At 40.5% G+C, this 21,432-nt stretch overlaps 1 protein-coding gene across 8 annotated transcripts in view; it reads left to right on the top strand.

Moving 5' to 3' along the window:
• kiaa0825 (KIAA0825 ortholog) overlaps nt 1-21,166 on the top strand; it is a 125,981-nt gene extending 104,815 nt beyond the window's left edge. For all 8 annotated transcript variants that reach the window (XM_026188788.1, XM_026188789.1, XM_026188791.1 and 5 more), the window contains one exon: nt 20,941-21,166. In XM_026188788.1, coding sequence (XP_026044573.1) covers nt 20,941-21,130 — 190 coding nt within the window. In that variant the 3' untranslated portion in view covers nt 21,131-21,166. The remainder of the gene's footprint in view (nt 1-20,940) is intronic.
• Nucleotides 21,167-21,432: the final 266 nt, after the last annotated feature.

The following is a 21,432-nucleotide window of genomic DNA, read 5'->3' as shown; positions in this document are numbered from 1 at the left end:
CCCTAGCAATTAGATGACCCCGTGTGAGCAAGCGCTTGGCAATAGTGGAAAGGAAAAACTCCCTTTTAACAGGAAGAAACATCTGGCAGAACCAGGCTTAGGGAAGGGCAGCCATATGCCCCTACCAGTTGGAGGTGAAGGGAGGGAGACAGGATAAAAGACACACAAACTTGTAAATCATATCTGAGGTACAGTAAAAGAAGATAGAAAACAAATAAATATAAATAATGAACATGACAAAGTAATGATTGTTAAGTTAATGGAATACGTTTCTTTTTAGTCTAGTGTAATCTTTAGTACTTTCTTTGTATGCATGTGTTACATGCATATCATTTTAATATCTTTGGCCTCACCAATCACAATATAAACAATCAATGGTGGGTTTTAAATCAGATTTTTTTTCTCTTTATTGGAATGAAAATCACACATGGGAAAACAAAGTGAATCTTAAAAACTGAGACTAGAGTGCAGTACGACTCCCTGATGGCAGCATTACGACATGTTGCCAGCTGGCTATGACAGGGTGCCACCCAGACATGTCACAGTGCTGTCCTGTGTCTCTAACCCCAGCCAAGACACACACGCAACACTTAACACAAGACACACACACACACACACACACACACACACACACACACGCACTATATCCCCTCGAGGCCATCACTCACCCGTCATTCTTTGATGCCTTGTAGACCAATCAGGCACTGTCTCATGAGACGCAGTGTCACACATTTAAGGATGCATGACAAAGTGCTCCTTGATTTCCCAGTGGCCACAGTCTGCAGCCTGCTCACGGTTCTGAACACGCACGAACATGCGCGCACAACCGCAGTGTGCTCGCACACCGCAACATGCTTTCATATGTGATAGAGGATATATGTCAAAGGGCATTACGTCAGCAGTAGGTGGCATGCTTGGAGTTTGGACTCGAAGGCAGTGTCTTGAATCCATTCAAAGCTGTTAAAGATGGAGGGAGACAAGCAGACTTGTCAATACGTGAAGCCAGATGACAGGATGCTTGTCATTTAAATACTGATTTAAATCAAGTTACCTAAGAAAGTAATTTCTTATGCAAACTTCTGGGCCAGTTGGAAACTGAAGTGCTTTTCTCATGTGCTGTACATCCTAGCTTTAATGTAGCAAACAAAGATATTCTCTCATCCAGCTGTTTTGGATTGGACCCCAATTCATCTGGCAGCAGGGGAACAGCCACAGGCCACCAGCACAACCATGTAATGTAGTGAAGCCTTCTTTTATTTTGGCATTTGAAATAAGGAAAAACTCTGTTGTTGACCTGTGTTCTCTCCCCTTCTCCTTTGTGTTTTTCTCTGTCTTCCTCTTACTTTAGTCTCCTGTGTATATTGCATTGAGCCAGACTAAATGATGGGGCCTGTGAGGTATCGCTGAATGGTTTCCCTATTAGAATATAGACAGAGAAAGAAATTAGTAATAGCAGTAGTCTGTTTGAGCTGTGTGGGTCTCAAAGTTCTCTCCGCATGACCCATAAAAAACAGTGATTTTGTTCAGGGAAAAAAGCATTTTGGACCCATTACTCAAGCCATTGTGGTTGTGCACTCATATGAAACAAGACATAGAGGGTGGGGGTAAAGGCACGGAAAGGTATAGCACCAAAGCTCAATTGCAAACATAGCTTTTATGCTGGATGAAAGCCGAACTTCAATTGGTGAGAGCTTTCAGGGCCCTGCGTATGGGTTGCATTGAAGGAAGGCATACAGTAATGTTACAAAGCCATTTGTGCCACACTTTTGCACAATTACAGCCTTTTCTCTAAAAATGTGTTGTTTATAATAGGTGACCGTGGCAACAATTGCATCGGAGTAGCTTTGAAGCTGGGAGCACCGTAGAGAGTCAAGGCACAATGTGACGCACGCGACAGCGAAGAAGAGCTTAATCCTTATAAACCCAAATCAACATTTAACCTGCACTGTGTCGTGTTCATGAAAATACTAAAAAATGCATGTTAATGGCTTTTGTTTTTCAGTCGTGAAATGTGTATGTGCATGTGTGTTTGAGGGAGGCTATCACATGGTCTGGCCATTTTAAAACGAGCGTAAAGCGCAGATAAGCAAAGCCCTCTATTAATCACAACCAATTACCGTGTTCTTACGCTGACGGGGGCCACAATAGTCTGACGTTTTGACGTTATCTGCTGTCAATTTACCTCTCTTTTTGGGGCAGCTCTATAAAATAAGAATTGTTTGTAAGGACATAAATCACTTTATCAAACTGTATGTTTTGGGATTGGTTTGGAAAACCAGGTGTATTTTGGTATCCTTTTTAATCAAAAATACACACATCCACGATTTTCCTTTTTGAGTTTGATGGATTAGCTTTTCTGCCGAATTCCATGGATGACATCCTGGAGTAGAAATCCAGGTGTGCGGATCCTTTTATATGGGTCCCCCCCCTATTTTCTCTGGAATCTGGTGGTGACTCGGTGGGTAATATCCCATGAAAATGGTGTGTATAAGAAAGAAGGAGAGAGGGAGAGGAGAGGGAACAGTGGTGTATGATTGTTTTTAAACAACAGTGGTTCAAATAGGGCTTTGCTGGTATTTGGGATATTGCATAAACTGAATATTTGTCTCCTCAACTTTATGTTGCTTTTTTCAGAAGGTTTTGATAGTTATTTCTGTACAATAGCTATTGTAACCCCTTTTATTATATTTAATAGACTACTCTTAGTCACCTAGTAGCTAAAATAAAATATTCTGCCACTCTTAACATGATGACTTCTGCTACCAATTTGCCAGGGAGGTGAAAAGTTCAAGTGGCATCGATTGGCCTAAAGCCACGGGGCCATATGTCCACCAAGTATTTGTAGGTCTCCAACTGGCTGTTATATATGTCTAATGATGACCTTAATGAAGGCACATACGGACAGCAATAAAATTGTTTTAAATACTAAAAGTGCTTTTAGAATTTTGACCTTTTTAAGTTGAAATGGTTGACAGCATCTTCCTCCAAATACAGGATTCATCACCTCCTGGCTATCCATCCTTCAGTCACCTCATCTTTCTCTCTCTGCTTTGATTTCTTTTTACCATCTCATCCTCTCTTTAATGGGTTTCCATCCACAGGTGCAGTGCTCAGGTGCACTGCAGACAAAGCCGAAGGGAGAGTGAGCGGAAATGCTATGACTACATCTATTTATCTGCTGTCTGTGGGCATTCAGCAAACTCTGTGCTTTTTTTTTCTTACATGCAAGGCATGACCACTGAAAGTGAAAGTACCTGCAGCCGTGTTCCGCCTGACCTCAGGTGTGATGGCCTGTCAGGAAGCGGCATGGAACACCTGGATAGGAGCCCCAGGCAGCCAAAACTACTATCTCTCCCATGTCTTACTGCTGTCTGAATCAGCTATTTGTTGTTTTGTCTTTTCACTCTGGATTAGAGCCAGCAGAGAACACACGAATGGTTTGAACTCCATTTCTGAGTTCGTCTCTTTGTGTGGCACCTCCTGCATTCTGGGACTGACTTACAACTCGCTTGTGTCCTCCAGTACATTATCAGTAGATATATTTGAAAGCGCGCACATACATATACATCATAAATATGTAGGAATCTCTGCTGACTTAACTTCTGTTTCTAACACAGCTGCCCACAAATATACCTTTTCATACTCTTTACACCTAGAGAAGATCACTATCCTGAGGATTTATAGATAGCAATAGACATTTCTTGCATTGCCCTGGATGAGATGTCAGAATTGATGGCATGCAGACTTTTATTACCTGGTATGGTGTATGTAATTAGTTTAAATATATGGGGTTGGACACGCATGGTAAAGGCTACATTTCTCACCCCGGCTGGATTTATTGGCCACACTCCGCTCTCTAAGGTCTCCTCTAATGCACTCATTTGCATGGGGGCATATGTAGCTGATGGGTGGGTTACTGTTACATCAACTGCTAAGCACAATGACTTGGGCCAGCTCATGAATAGCTTGGTTCAGTGGCTGGCAGCGGCCTGGCTCACCAACTGCCTATTAGCTATGATATGAAAGCTGCCTGGCAAGTGTGAGATTGATACTTGACACTTCGAACAAAGCTCATTGTCATTGTAATTACTATATGTTGAGTCTTAATTTCATGGTCGTCCATATTGCCAGCATGATAGGGCTGTCTGTTACTTACATCTTCAGTAACAGCTGTCTATTCAGCTAGTGTATCCATCCGCCTTTCATATGTTCAACAGTCTCAGAAACAACGACTTCATAATGACTATAATCACTTCAGATGTAATTATAATGCATTGCCATTTGTTCAATTAAACAGTATTTTTTTTTTTGAAGAAACATACCACTTTTTTTCCTCCTCCAGATGTCCAATCAAGTGTAAATCACAGATAAACTAATACCAGGGGACTATATGTGTTATGACCCGTTCACTGAATAGTCTTTAAAAGGAATCACTTTATACCAGTTACTCTGTCATTTGCTGGAGGGTCCATCCCATCTGTCTGTTAAGGACAAGCTGATAATGAAGTGCACTTGATGAAGTAAGTTGATAACGAGAGTGAGGCGGCCAGCAGTAATGACAGTGTAGAAGTTGAGACAGTGGCAGTAGCCTGCAGTGTTGGATGTTACTGTTCAGACTTTACTGACCTTCACAGATTCCAGTTTCCCATCCGACGCCCATAATCAGATTGAATTACTGAGGAGGTGTGCGTGCTTGTGCATTTTGTGTAAGTGCGTGTGCTTGCAAATATGGCAGGATGATCTCATTCACCAAGGTCTCCCCCTTCCTCCTTTAGGGGGGAACAAAAATAATCTTGCAAAGAGGGCTGTTCACTTTCACATGCATTCACGCACGCATACCCGCCTCCGACTCCGAGGCCAGGCAATTGGCTTGGAGCAGCCGAACCATGTTACTCTGCACACACGGAAACACATAAAACCTCACACTCCCATTTACTTGAACCTGGCTACTTGCCTGTGCATCGGGACAAATGCTGTAAAGCCTCCACTGGGATGTGGGATGAATAGCAAAGCTATTTGTCTAGTATCTACTCATCCTCTCTCTCTCTCTCTCTCTCTCTCTCTCTCTCTCTCTCTCTCTCTCTCTCTCTCTCTCCCCCTTTCTCTCTTTCCATCTGCCTGTCTTTTTTCTTTCTCTTTTAAACACGTGCAGTTTGTTCTTCCCCTCGTAATCTTTTTTTTTTTCACCTACCATCGTCATACCCAACTACTACATGCTCACCAACCGCCTGTTCCACCCTTCTTCCACCCCCTCCAGGCTAGGACACACCATAGAAGGGTCTGCTGAAGACAGGGCCCATTGACAGGCTAGAGTGGCAGTAACTTATTGTCTATTGATGGAGTGTGACAAATCATGTGGGAACGCAGGGGTGCATGGCAGTGAGAGCCGGGGTGTTGAGTACGTGAGCGTGCCTGCATGTGTACTTCATTTCAGATGTGTGTGTGTACCCGCATGTGCTTAGGCGTTTTTGTGTCTATGGCTCCGTGTGTGTTTGTGCGTAACGTCTTAGTGTGGGGCAGGCGGGCATAGCCGGGACCCTTCACAGCTCATTTAGCCCAAATGGGGCCACCTGGGTGGTGAGGGAGCTCAGCAGGGCGGCCCTGGCTTCTGGAGCCCCGCTGACAGCCCCCAAATATAGGGGCTTCGTCGGCCTATTAATCAACACAGCCACTCTGACAAATCACCACAACTGTGACCTAATGAGAGGGGAGACTGGAATGAGGAAAAGTAAAGAGGTTGAGACATGATGGAGGAGGTGGAGGGGGCACCACCAGGAATACATGCACAAAGGTAGAGAGGCTCTGAGCATGGAGGCTAAAATGTGACAGAGAAAGTGGAGAGTTAATGAAAAGGAAATGAAAGAAGGAGTAGGTTGATATTACGACTCTATGCACAGGCCATGGGGTAAGTTATGAGGTAATAAGGGTAGAATACTAACACAGTTGTCATCCGTGGCTGATCTTCAGCTTCAGCTCTCCAGCCATACCCACAAGAAACCAGCTGATTCGTTATGAAAGCCCAAATCATGCACTTCAAAATGTAGCAGAGTGGATTAGCAAGCACCCCCTCAGCTCCACCAATTCTCTGTCGCTGGAAAACAAATTAGGCCTCGAATGCTTCCTAGACACTTTTTTCCTTTGCAGATGCTTCAGAGCAAATTAGAGGTGAGAAGAAGACGTTTGATTTTGAAAGCAAACAACATTGATGTATGTCTTCTTCTCCGGTTCCCACCCTGAGGTGAGCTAGCATCTAATCTCTCCACTACCAATCTCAGGTCCAAATCACATTAGCCGGGATCAGAGGTGAAACTGGAGCTTTTCAACAGCAGCCTGTTCTCACTAATGAACCCCCATGGCCATCCACTGCATATTACAGCCACACTGAGTGAGGGGGAGAAAGTTTTGCAATAATCATTATGTAATTGCACAATGCCTCGGTTTCCATTGCCCTGACATTTCGAAAGCTCGATAGCAATATCTTTATGCTTTTCTGTAGGGAATATGTTTGAAATGGCTGAAGTGTATATGATTGATGGTTTTCTGAGGCTAAACAATCTACTTATTGTAATTATATAGTGCAGTGTCTGTCTGTAGTTTATACTATACAATATTACTTTATTTGCAATGAATTTTTGTGCCGTGGTCCCAGAATGACTCGGCTGACATTGGTTGCATTGCTTCAAGTGACCCAGCAGTTAAATCACTCAATGGAGGAAATAGAAAGAGAGAAACACCGCTCACCTACAGGCAACACCAACATCACTGTGCACACACACACACACACACACACACACACACACACACACACACACACACACACCATACTTCTTCTTCCTTTCTCTCACATTGTAGAAAATCCATGTCAAACCTACATTAAGGACTAAGCTTAACCTTTTTCCTTTTTTTCTGTTCATTAATATGCTGCCTGACACTGAACACTTAAGTGAATATTCAAAAGCAGCACCCTCTTATTGACTTGTATCTGTCTGTTGTGCTGTCCAGCTATGGGATCTATGTGATATACTAAGCCTCAACCTGTCTGATCCATTGACTGGCCCAGGATGGAAGGGCTGTAGAAAGAATGCACAACTGCATGCTCCTCCCATCCATTACCTAGGTTTGTTGTGTTACTGCTACTACTGTTAAGTCTGTAGAACAGATAGAGCCATCTTGTTAGGTATGGACATACCATTTGCTCTCAGTTCACCTCTTTTAAGGTGTTATAAATTGTGTGTAAATACTTTTTTTCTGCTAGAGGTGACTAGATAAGGAACTTTTCCAATTGATAAGGTCCATTAGTTGTGTATTGTATGTGTTTTTTTCTTTTCTAAAGAAATAACAAGATTAGATGCCACTTAAGTGTGTCGCTTAATTATAGATGTTTAAATTTAATTGTATAGAAACCAATGTATGCAGTTTATAACAGCATTTCTAGTCTGTGCTAGCTTGCACGGGCTGTTTCTAGGTGGATCTAAACACATTAAATGCCACAATGAAAAACTGGAGATTTGCTTTCTGCTTTTAAATCAGTAATAGCTGGAGCTTGTACTTGTTTTCATAACTGGCGGATGGTGTTTCAGATGTTTCCTTTGTTTGCTTTTTTAAATTACTGCTTTATTTGTTATACTTAGTTGAAAGATAAATATGCTTATGAATCAAAATCCACTGATTATAAGGATTACATCTGTTTTCTGATCGAGAGTGCTGCTGGACAATCACTGTACCACCACCCTCAGCAGCTGCAGCTATGTAATGCACAATGCTCATTGAATGCAAATGTATGAATGTATGGTGAAATGTGTACTCTCGCACTAACTTCTTAACTTTATTTACTGCCTGTCTGGTATTTTTACTTGTCTCTTGTTTGACTCTATATTAATATTGCCCTAAATAACATTATCTAATGTTAGCTAATGTTATCTTTGATCAAAACATTCATAACAAAAACAAGTATAACTGCAAGTAGCAATTTGGGGTCCAAGCAGTTAATTCACCATAATAACTCGCTGGGATCATGTTTGCACTGATAGGAAACACATAGTTTTTGGTTATTACTTCGAATGTAAGTGGTTAATAATATATTGGTCAACCTTAGAAAGTGCTGCTGAGTCCGTATGCTGTTGCCAGAAAAACAGGAAGTTGCAATATGATTTCCCTTGCTAACCAGGTCTTTAAAAAGATAAAATTGATAAAAATCCAACATGGCAGTTGTGTGAATTATATAGTCAGTGGGCCGACATGAAAAGCTTGCATTGGAAAAGCCCATGTTACCAGACATGAGAATTATTTGTTTAAGACAAACAAATCATCAGCCAAGACACATTTTATACTCTCTAGCTGTCAAAGACACAACATTTTGTTCCAAATGAAGTCATAGTACTAACTTGGCTTGTGAACCCATTGACAAATATAAGTAAAATGCACAGTAAACAAATAAAAAATTGTGCATGTTGCTGAAAATTACTACAAATTGGCTTGAAAGGTTCTGACCCACTGCCCTAATAGCCTTAATCTAACAAAGAGCCTCATATAAGAATATTTCAGAAATAGGTAAATCCTTTTTTTTTTTTTCAAAAGTAGCATACAACAAATGATTCTTAGGGTCAGTTGTGTTCACAATCAGTTTTATTTTGAAAGGGAAATCTGGACATTCACTGGACAGTTATCTTTTATCAATTGGGCTCAATTGGACCTTGCATAGACTTTGTTATAAGGGGCTGGCAAGGTTCAAGGTCTGATCTGACTGATTCAAACATTTGTGTTTTCATCCACAGGGCTCAGTGCTGCAGAGCGCATGTGAATACGGCTTAAATTGTGGGGAACATTGCTGGAGACAGAACTTTTATCTGCATTTATGACAAAAGAGAAACAGCAGCTGATGTTGTTAACATATGGTGTTATTGAAGGCCACTTTCATAAAGTAACATGCATATCAGTGCCTTTCCACCTCCCTTTATGACACTTACTGTGGCACTGATGTGCTTAGTGTTTTTTTTTTAGTGCACATTAGATCTTTAAATAACATTGGACTGTGTAATACGTGTCAATAACATAAACTTCTAAATATGATACAGGAAAAGGGTTTTTTAAAAAGTACTAATCAACATGTCATGCTTGTGTTCTACCTTTTTTGTTGGATGTGTGCCTTCAACCAGATCATGAGCGATGATGTTACCCTGCTCTTTTCATAGAATTTGACAATGTTTGTATTTTGTTTGTAAGAAAAGCAACACTGCCAGAGGGCTGTGTGTATGTATGCTCTCCTGAGCTGACAATAGACCTTTACAGCATCAAATCCCTACAAGGTGAGGAACAACTTAAAAACGTCTTTATCTCTTTCACACTGCTGTTGGCAGCAAGAAAGAGAAAGAAAAAACCGAGAGAGGGAGCATTATAATTTTATTATAAGGATAGACGGGGTAAAATAGAGCACATGCGATAAGGATCTGGAGATTAGGATGGAACCGAACAATAAATTATGCAAAGTGTTTGAAAAACATACAGCTGTAATTAAGTGGCATTTGATTTTAAATGAGGTGACAGCGAGGATTTATTTATCTCTTTAACCCCCTAAAACTGCCATTAGCATGGTGGAAAATGAACTGTTTGAAATGGTAAGAGAACAAGGCCCTGATCTGATAGGCAATGGCAGAGCACCCCCAGCCAAAGACTAATACGTACACACACACACACACACACACACACACACACACACACACACACACACACACACACACACACACACCATAGGAAAGTGAGATCAGTGTTTGCCTGGACTAATCGGTTCATTGCAGGCCCAGTGAAACCACAGGAGTCCATATCTAATAATGTCATTATGAATGCAGCCTGGATACCTGTATTTACAGTATGGCCTTTAGTGAGAATTTACACCTACACCTAATTTCCCCACACTTAAAAGCAAAGGTATCATATTTGCTGACACAAGGACGTGGGATGATTTATTTTGTGCTTTTTCAGTTGTTTCTCAGAATAACCTGTTCCCTGGTAAAAATTCACTAAATCTTACACTTAGACTGTTTATACAGTCAAAAAAAGGAAAGTACACTTTTACTACTTAAAATTAAGATTAAAATTAAGAGTGTAAGTAGCAGATAAGTGTTGGTGCACTTGATTAATTGATCATCAATAAGTGTGACCACTTCTATAAAAGCAGAGGTTTTGGCAGTTTGCAGGTATGTGCTAACACAATGGCATATTCTTCCCAGGAATGGATGTCCCAGGAAATTTCCCAGTAAAGGTCAGACCTTGTAGTGCCCAGAGAAATTGCAAAAAAAACCAAACCCCAAGCACTACTTATCAGACATACATCTAAGGTCATGACAGTGCACATAGAAAAAAAAAACTGAACAAGTGTGGCAAGTTTGGAAGCCTCTTCTCTCTAAAAAGAACATGGCAGCACAGTTTAGCTTTGCAAAGGTGCATCTAAACAAACCAAAAGACTTCTGGGACAACATGCTTTGGACAGACGAGACCAGAGTGGAGATGTTTGATGGAGAATATCAGCACAAATACCTCATATCAACTGTCATGCGAGGTGACGGAGGGGTGATGAGTTTGTTTGCAGCCAAAGAACCTGGGCATCTTATAAGCATAGGGCTGACCATGAACTCCTCTGTATATTAGCATATTTCAGAATCAGTGTGATTCAGCTTGGCTGAAACTTGGTTGTGCAACAGCAACAATGAACCCAAGAAAGAGCACCAGAAAATCTACAACAGAATGGGTATAAAAAAAAAGCTGCAATGGTCCAGTTAAAGTCCAGACCTAAACCGGATTGAAAGGTAGCAGAAGCTTAAGAGTGTTGCGCATAAATGGATGCCTCCAAACTTGAATGAACTGAAGCAACATTGTAAACAGAACCGGGCCAAAATTCCTCCACAACAGTGTGAGAGACTGATAAAGTCATACAAAAAACAACTACTGCATAGAGTCCTGTGAAAAGGTTCTTTTTCACATTAAGCAGAGGGTGGCTCCTGCTGTTTCAAAAAGAAGCTCAATTATGGAAGTCTACATTATCTATGATCTCAGTGGTTTCACTAGTTTATGTCTTACTGATTTTATAAATGATCGTCCCTATTTAATCAAAAGACGATAAACCTATTTTTAAAGTCTACTTTAGGGTGTTACAATATGAGTATGCGATGACTTCTGGTCTCTGGTCACATCCACCCTTCACTCATCTTGTCTAGTTTCAAAACACAAAGACATTTTTATTTAACCTTCATTTATACAGGTAGTCCCATTGAGACGCAATGACTCCATGAAATATTGATCTCTCTATATAGAAATGATATATCATTGCATGAAAAAAAATAAATGTGAAGTAACACTGACGGGTTTTGGTGTTCTTCAGTACATTTTTAAAAGGCTCAGTTAGAGGCTCGACTATGAATAGGTAACATTTTTAGGTACCTTTGTTATATTGTATCTCCTTTATTATCCTTGAAGTTGTACTTGATTCTAATGTGCTTCCAGAAACTTTTGTTTTATTCCAGTGTTTCTTCCTTTTGTGTGACTCGGTGTCTCACCATTAAATCACTTATACTAACAACTCAACAGCCATGACACAGTCTTTCAACAGTAGAATATGCTGAAATGTGCAATTCACATATGGCTGTAAAAATTATGTATGTATGTATGTATGTATTGCTGGGTTTGAACAGAAGTTTTGCCACATCAGTGTTTGAGAACGAGGCCTTTATATGTAAGCAAGCTGCAGTTTCACAACCCTCAACGCTCCTTTGTAGATTTTGCAGTTCATATATGCAAAAGTGACAGCGTATTGAATAAGTAATATAGTGTTTCCTGGTAACACACTGGGGTGAAAAAACAACAGACAACATTTTCTTTTCTTTCCTCTGTAGACTGTTCAGTGGGGGCTTCAGTGTGACTGAATGCTTGATTTCTGTGTTTGTGCCTGCGTGTGAAGAGGGTAAAAACTACTGACTTTTTATCTGAATCATCTTCTGTTCATTAATTTATGGGTCATATTTTATGCATTTGGTGATGAGGTTTAACGGAGCAGACCCAAATCCAGACTCGTGACACTGAAGCAGATTGCGTGCTTTGATAATTACTCTTGAACGGAATCAAAGAGTGTGCAGATTTTGTTGTGACAGAGAAGTTTGGACTGGAGCACCAAAGGTTCAAGTGGACTGTAGAGAAAGACTGATGGTGCCAGTAAGAGTGGCGTGTTTGTTGTGGTGGGCTGCATGGCAAGGCAGAGAATGGAGGACATTGTGATTCTTTGTATGCAACAGGTGCACTAAGACTGAAACGAATGAACTTGTTACATGATTTTCCAGGGGAATAGACACTGAATGTAACTATTAAGAACTTTAAAAGACAATAATCATGGAAAGCAGCTAAGAGGAGTCTGGAGCTGACATCTGCACAGGCATGTGCTAGAACTTTTGCATGGTGTTTTACCATTATCGTAATCCACATTTTCTTTTTGGATTTCTTTTTGACTGTTGTTGTTGTCACATTAGTTAAGTGTGCATTGATTTGTGTGTGCTGTGTGTTATCAAATGCCTATCTTTGTCTATCATCCTTCTACTTGTCATTTTTTTTAATCTCCCTGATCATGTTTACATCATGTCTCGCTTTGCCTCATTAAAGCAGACACATTTTTGATCCAAGAGACACATTGACACCATGGAGCTGTTAACAGGTACCTGCATATCTGTCACGCTGAATGGATGCCTCACTGACCTACCATATGACTTTGTCTCCCTTTGTTTCGGCAGTGACATGCAAGAGGATAGGATGTGGCCATGAGGTGTATGAGGCAGATATGCATAGGCTGTCTTTAATCCATTTACTCACAACTCTTAACAATGTGAAATTACGATCAAGTAAAAAGGGAGCGCTGTATTTGGAGTCAGTTTTCAGTTCATCGTTGAAATAATACCCCATGTGGTGGGAAGTTTGTGAAGCTGTGTCAGAAAGTCAGACACATGACATCGGCGAAAGGAGCCCAGGTGGTTGGCTTCCCTAATGAAGGGCCTTGCTGTAATGATTTACTGTGGCAAGTATGAGAGGACACACACACACACACACACAAAGGCATATACACATGCTCACACTTCTCAGTGTTACAACTTCCTCTGGGGTGCTGTTTAAGTGAAAGGTGCCAGCCTGCTCAGCCAAGCTCCTAACAAGAGCCAAACAGTTGGGAGACTAAGGAGGAAGAAAAGGAGTTAGAGGCAAGGTACTGTTAAAAAAAGGAAAAGGTGTGGGTCAGAATGGAAGATAAGAGGAGCAAAGAGCTGTCAACCTTCTGGGACACATGCAGAGCTCAGTGTCTGTGTGAAGCAGTCAGCTAGTGGTTGCACTGACCAGCAGACACTTGTGTAGACTTGGCTGGTGCTTGCTTATTTGCTTATTTGCTGTTGTCCTTGCTGTATATAATAATGCATTTGCAAGGAGCAAGAATTCTAACTTGGACATCACTCCGCAGAGCACAAACAAGGTCCCTCACCTTTTGTCTCCTGGAGCAAAATAGATCTTACCCACAGAGGCACAGTGAGCCTGTTTGAGGAAGGTACCAAACTGTACATTTAGACTAGCACTCACAGTCACAGTGTGGTGGACAAGCAGCCTAATGATGTCTGAAATACCAGAACAACTGCTATGATATGCTGTGATAATTGCTACCATCCTGTCCGCAGTACAAATAACTGTGGAATCGGTAGGCAAACACATTAATATGGAAATGTCTACATTAATTTGGAGCATGGTCTAAATTATTCAGTAATTAAGCCACTGCAAATTTACTCAAACTTTCCCCTGGATAACTGGAGAGAACAGAGCTTGAAACTGCCATGCAGTGGGGATTTGAAATATGTGGTCACATGATGTATAGTCTTATTTCTCCAAATAATAAAGTGCTGTCTTGCAGGAACACAAAATAGGCCATTAAACACACACGCGGTGATGTATACACAACCCAAACCATAAGAATTATTTTACTAAACAAATATCGTTGGTCATTACTATACATTGTTCTTATAGCAAATACAGACGCCTCTGCCGCCACAATAATCGCCACCAGCACTGCACGTTTGAACTAAGTAACTTTCCTGTAATAGACACTTTTTTTTACAACTCAGCAGCACACAAAAGCAGTTTAAAAAACATTTTCTTAATCATTGAACTGATATTGGGGAAATATGGAGGCCGCTCTGTTCAATCTGTTCGTTGAGTGTGAAACTGGAGCAGTTAGTTCAGTCTAACACAAACACCGAACACAGTAGGCAGTAGCTACCCTGAGTTTGTGCAAAGATAACAAAATCTGCCTGGAAGCAGCTCGAAAACTCATTAATAATCATTTCATATCTAATTTGTTTAACACAGAACTTAGATTTAAAAATAGAAAATTGTTGGGAAGATTTGTGTGGCTCGTCCCCCGAGGGCGAGTGAGATTCACCCCGAGTTCTTTCGGGCTCTGGAAGTTTTAAGGCTGATCTGGTTGATACGGCTTTGCTTTTTACAAATGGTCCTGTTACCTTCATCAACTTCAAGCTCACTTTAGGTTTCCAGGTGAATCTGAAGAGGTGGGGATGAGAATTAGCACCTCCCAATCTTAGGCTGTGGTTCTCAACAAAGTTTGATTGCCAACTCTAGGTTGGGGAATAGTGGCTTCCTCAAGTGGCAGAGTTCAAGTAACTTGTAGATACAAGTGAAAGATATGAGCTCTGGAAAGCTGTTTGGGTTGAACTCTAGAGATAGGGTCGCCCAGGTCATTTTGGAGAGGTATTATGTCTCTTGACTGTGTAAAAACACATCAAGGTCTCAGCAGAAGAAGTGGAGGAGATGGTTAGTGAAGGAGATCTGCGCAACCATGGATGGATGGATGCATGTATGCAAGCAGAACTCGTCAGAAAATATCATAAAATAAAAGTACTTGATCTCTTCTGCTCTATATTTAGAAACTTCAATTTGAGAAAAATACTTTTTTATGCTGATCTTATTTGTGTTTTGATTTGGAGCTGTAGACGATCGTGTGTTTGAAATGTCATATATGTGTGTTCCTGTATGTGTGTATCCATGCCCTTGAGTCTGGGTGTGTGTCTGTGCTTGTCATCTTGTGTGTGGATGAGGGCCTTCACAGATTTGCCCAAAGCCCTGTTGTCTGTGACCATCAAATGCAAGGTGTGTAGAGGGTGAAAGACACGGTTTGACATGCCGTGACTGTGTTTGAACTACATGTTCATATAGTCATACACGTATAAACACACACATTTAAAAATGTAAAAAAGTCTAAACATTAAAAAAAAGAAAGTTATTCAAATTTGAGTCATTCTCTCTTTTACTTTTAAATGTCTGAACTCAAAATTGTCCTCACAAGGCTAGAAAGTACACTAACTAAATTAAGTTGAGTTTTGAGTTAGATGAGATTTACAGGCCATCTTCCAAAGTATTATAATGTAAAGACTGTTTATATTTTTGGTCTGTATTATGTAGAGTGTCTGAAAAGTACAGTCTGCTATTTCGTGTTTACTTGGAAATGGATTCGTTTTGATATTTTTATTCTTTGGTATTTTTGTCCTTGTTGCATTAGTGAGCATCTTGTAGCTTTTGAATGGACATCACTTTGTATTGAGATGGATCTCAGGTAGGGTCTAATACTGAGTGGCATCACCGCACCATGCGGACATACTGTAGATCTGACACTAAGTTGATCTGACAATAGAATGGATCAGTGTAGTGGCTAGTAAGTCAGATGGTAGAGCATAATCCTTTCTGTCAAGTCTCTGTCTCGTCAATATTCAAATGCCGCCAGCTGTCCAATGGCTGTCAGTTACAATCTCCCTCTGGCTTATGGCCTAGCTAAGGCACATATCTAAATTGAATTGGATGTTTGCTTCTCAATGGAAATCGAGTCAAAGAAACGACCCCCCTGGCCTGTATTGTGAACTTGCCAGTTACACCCGCTGATCTAGTTTTCTTATGTACAACGTCCATTACCAACTACTAACATGTCTTTGTTGTTATACCTCTATGGCCTTGCTCTTAGTTTCCATACAGTGGCTGTTTGTCTTCTCTCAGGTTGTGTGTCCAGGAACAGTTTCATTGAATGTGATCTAAGGGAATAAAACACTCTAACACTTCTTGTCACCCCTTAGAAGTACTTTGTGTTCTCTTCCATAATGATGTGTTCCCATCCACTCTACTTCCCAAACACTGTCTTTGGAGCTACAAAAATGAAACCAGGTTCAAGAGAATAACATGAGATGACATGGACTTTACTTGGCTGCACTGGATCCAAATAAGTCGCACACTCTGTTGTATACATCCTTATGTGCTGTACATTTCATCCACTGACCTCACCTCTACCCCTAACCTTTGAAAACCTCGCCTTAAGTTCTGACATCAACAAGAAGTAGCAACTTAAATTTCGAAATCCTGTTCTGGTCAGGTAGATAGAAAGGTTCATCCATCTTTGCTGACTTCAGCTTACACTTGGCAGACGATTCACTCGCAGCTGCCTGGGAGCTTGATTTTTAGTTCTTTCTCAGGTTTTGAAACATCATTATTTCTAATTTTTCAAGAGACATTAGGTGAAGCTGAATCTTTTGTTGTGACTGCCAGAGTGTAGCTCATAACCTGACTACAAAGATCCAAAGAGAAGATATAACAGGTCAGCAGGATATTACAAGGATGGTACAAGTTTTCTGAAATGTTATGTTTACATATGCAAATCAGGTATTATCTATCTAACTTTGCACTCTGTCTGTTTTTTTAGAATAGAAATTAGAATATTAGATGAAAGTAGATTCAAAAGTCTTTTTCTGTTTTGTGGCTACATTAAAGGTTTTTACAGAGAGGATTTTGGATGTCTGTTTTTATCACTCCAGCATGCCAACAGCCAAAAAAAAGTCATTTTTTGCCATGTTTTTCACAATTAAACAATTCTATTAATGAGGCTTTGAATAATGTAGAAATAAACCCCTCAGAATACAGAAATAAATAAAAATAAAGAAACTGATATTTGTAAATTCTACTGGTTGTAGGGATTTGGGGTTCAGACGATGAGAGATTATAAAAAAAAAAAAAAGTATTTTTTTGACAAATAAAATTCACAAGTAACTAAAACAACAAACTAGATATTAGCATTAAAATGTGTAAGTTGGTTACTTACATTAAGAAATTTTTTTGGTATTGCAAATTTTCATATTTGTTATGCTTAAATGTACAAATTGGTTCTCGTCTCGATAAAGATGCTCTAATTTCTATAAATTTATAAAATAATTACCTAAATGAGTCCTAAATTCTGCATAGTTTCTTTCCACCAGTCTGCACGAAACCAAAATCTCAACATTAACCAAGGCTTCAAAACAGAACGAAAAAATAAAAGTGGTGTTTGCCTCTGATTTCTTCCCTAAAATGAATGCAGAGTTCACAAGAATAAAAATAAAAGAGGGAGAGAAATGAAGGACATTAACCATAGCCTCTCTCCCCATGTCTTTGTGTCTCTCTCTTGTTCAGTGCCTCTCTTCCTACTTCTGACACATGTCGCCCTGGCATGCATGGAAAGGCCTGACCTTTGGAAAGTTTAGCACTTTAAATATTTAGGCTTGGGTTATGATGGATCCTCCAGGCCCTGCAGCAATGTGCAAAGCCTCTGATTAGGGCTGCTGTCAGAGTCATTTAGCTGAGTGTCTGGCTCTCGGTGGCGCTCTCTGTTTGACAGGCAAGCCTTTTAAACAAACAGAGGTCCCAGTGGCAAAGCAGACAGGGCACCCTGTGCAGCACAAACACCCAACGCTCTGAGAGAAACCACTCAGCCCGCTGACAGCTGCAAAAGAAACCACTGCCCACTGTCTGTTGTGATCTTTAAGGCACGCTGTCTTTTTGCTCACTCACTTTCTTTCAAATAGTCTGTACTTGTAGCCCTGCCTCTATTATCCTGTTGCTGATCATTTCTTCTTCCTTGCTTTTTTCCCCTCTGCTCTTTCCTCCACAGCGATATTTTTTTCCTGACAGTTTACATCTGTTTTTTGTTATCCGCTCTAGAAGGCAGAGCCTTGCTGGAGTCGAACATCAAAGTTTCATCTGCGTTATGTTTTGAGTAAGATTTATTAAGTTGATCGCCTGATGATCTCTGGGAAAGGCTTATGCTCTTAATTTGTTGAACATCACTACTCATTATCAGCTGAAATTTAGAATAGATGCTTTCTGTCTTGTGCCTGCATCATCCCGTGATTAGGACAGCTTACATCGATGTTCACATTGAAATATATCTGAGCCAGCCTTTTCATCTCACTCTGAGACAATCTCCCGTGGCATCAATCCTGTAAATATATGAGTCTTAATATGTGTGTCCTATTCTGTATTCAGAGGAAGAGCCAAGTCAGCAGCTCCAGTATTAATACATGAGAAATGAGCAGAGCCCATAAGAATTAAAGGGTAAGACTCCCCTTATTAAGATGTAAATTCCGGGGGAAAACTTGCCGAAATGAGGATACAGAGAAGTTACTGTCAACTTTAGCCTACTTATGCATTTCTAAGAGGAATTGTTGTGTTGTAGTTGAAATTAGATACACACAGCAAAGCACCTTGTGCGTTTTTTTTCACTCATTTTCAGCACAAGATCAACCCGCCTCAACTAATATCCAACCAATACTTTATGGAACAATTTACACTTTTGGCAACATTATCTAGTGACAGTTTACATGGCAACTAACACGGTAATGCCGTGCATGTGTGTTTATGTGCATGCGGGTGTACGTGTGTTTTTCTTTCTTTTTTTTTATACCTCTCTCTACCTCTGCTTCTCTCTCATTTCAAATTTGCACTTAACACCTTGCTGGGGAAAGGCTTCTCATTCATCAACAGTGTTTGTCCCAGTGACAAGCAGGGCGCCTCCTGCATATCAATATCAGCTAAGACAATGCTGAGCCTGTAACCTTCAGCTAAATGTCATTCTGCTTAATCCTATTTGAAAATTAAACATTGAAAAACCTTTAGCGTACCTTCCTGTCTTCCTTCCTCCCTCGCTCCCTCCTTTATTGGCTGCCATTCCTCCAGCTTTCCGTTTCCCCCCTCTCACTCCCGTGCTGCTTTTGTTTTGCACACTATGTGACATTTGCATTGTTTTGTTTGTGCGTTTGTATCTTATGAACGTTATTCGGTGGAGCTGATTTTAATTTGATGTCAGCGAAAAAAGAAAAAAAAAATGCAGGGATAACTTACCCATTTGTTCTGTTTTCATATACGTTCCACTAGCCCTGCGAAGGCTGCAAAGAGAGATTGAGGGAAAAATTACATGGGAACAGAGGAATCCGTGACCAAAGTTGTACATGGAGGGACTACGCCGCTGTTGAGCGGAAATGTTTCTGCCAAAGCATATTTGCATAAACAGATCGTCTCCTTACAGACGGTAAATATTACGCTGACAGCGGCTGCAGCGTCTGAATTGTCCAGTCTGTACAACAGAGTCTGAAGCTTCATCATAGTGCACCCAGAGACTCATCTTTTGCTATCTATGTAATGAACATAGTATGTTTTACCCCCTCTTCTTCTTCACACGCATGCGCAGAGCACAGCTTTATATAGCATATGATATAGTTCACGTTTGATGATATCGTGAGAAATCGAAAAGACGGGAAGGATGAAAGGAGACTCTGAGATTGCAATGAAAATGCAATCATTTGCAGTTAGACAGATATTCTTGTTTGGATGGAGTGTGATGCGGCAGCTCAAAGGCAGCCCTTCAGCCAGCTCTCCATATGGATTTGATTGACCACAGTCACTCGTCAAGGGATTCAATTGAAATACTGCGAGTGAATTACAAAGTGACTGCCCTTGATGTCTTCATATTGAAGCGCTCCACTCTGTAGCTTGAAGAATGCAATGAGGAGACATACTGTATAAGCAATAAAACAAAATCGAGAATAAACATGATACATCAAATAATCTCTCCCGCTAAAAATTAGTCACCCAAACAAGGAAGGTTTGGCAGATGTAATGCTAGCGCTTAGCCACAGTAAGAATCCAACTGACAGAAAGGGAATATATATGTATACTTGAGTATTTCTTACAGTGTCCTCTGAGTTTTCATTCTCTTTGTGTGGATACCCAAGAGTGTATGTTTACACGAGTGCAAAAGTGTATGTCTAACAGCGTGTCACAGTAGCAGAAAGTGCCGTGATACAGACCCACACAGCATGAAAAAAGAATGAGAAGAAGGCTCCCATGTGAGAAGCTAAAGCATGAAAGTGTGGTTTGTAGATCCTCGGTGGTGTGCAGCATGCACGCGAAATCAGCCGATTTGCAGCCATTGTCCAGACTTGCATAAAAATAAACAATTCAACAAACACTTGTTGAAAAGATGCTGAAGATGACTTTGTCAGATGTCTACACAAAGGTTGTTTTGCTTGAAATATACAAAAGGCACACTTTTATATCTAAATTTAGTTCAAGGGTGAAACTTTTAACACCACTGGAAACTCCATAGACGACCAACAGATTTGAAGCCATCAGACCTCATTCAGCAAAGTGAAACGATTCTCATGGAAAGCAATATTTGCATGCAGATATATGTAAATCATGTAAACATTTTTACAAATATAAGAAGAAAAAATCTAAACTTTAGCATTTCAAGCAAGCTTAACATCAGCTTAACATTTGTATCTCTAAATTGCTCAGTAGGTAAACCTAAATCGATCAATTGTTTATATTGGGTTGAATTCAAGCCTTTGTTACAGCCCCAAAACACCTCTCATTTTTCAATTTAGACTCAAAAGGGTGTTTAGTTTTGTTTTTTAAAGGCCATCATCAGTCAGCCAGGTTGAGCTCAGAAAACAGTGTTCATGGTCCTCGGAGAGCACATTCAGCAGGTTTTAATGTTTGTTTGTTTTAACTTTGACAAGTATTAAAATGGCTGATGTTGTGCGCTTTGGTGCTCTTCAGGTGGGAGATGCAGGAGGGTGCACAGCTGGAAGATGGAGAGAAAGCGATGGTGGAGGAACTTGAGAAAGCTTTTTTGGGTTGCTGCTGCACCCCAGGACCACAGAACCCCCCTGAAGCTGATGAGACACCCGGAAAGCAGGCCCAGGGGAAAACACAACCATCTGCATCTGATGAAGGTTCTACCCCGTAACAGCCCACGCCGATGGATTTTTATTATTGTTTTTTTTTTTTTTTTTTTTATCACGTTGTAAAATATTTTTCTTGTAATATGCACTTGGAGCTCTCAAGGTATTACAGTGTGTATATATGTGGGGATGTGTGTTTGCACATTTGTAGGTGTAATTGGGTTTGCACATGTACTGAATTCTGCAAATTTGCATATGTGTGTGCATGAGAAAATGAGAGAGAGAGAGGGCAAGAAACAAAAAAGTGTGTGAGAGATGGTGCCTCCCTCTTTATACACATACCTCAGACAAACTCTCTGTGCTTTTC

The sequence above is a fragment of the Astatotilapia calliptera genome, chromosome 12, assembly GCF_900246225.1.
Source record: "Astatotilapia calliptera chromosome 12, fAstCal1.2, whole genome shotgun sequence".
NCBI lineage: Eukaryota > Metazoa > Chordata > Actinopteri > Cichliformes > Cichlidae > Astatotilapia > Astatotilapia calliptera.
The sequence above is the reverse complement of the archived record's forward strand: the minus strand, read 5'-3'. Positions and strand labels throughout refer to the sequence as shown.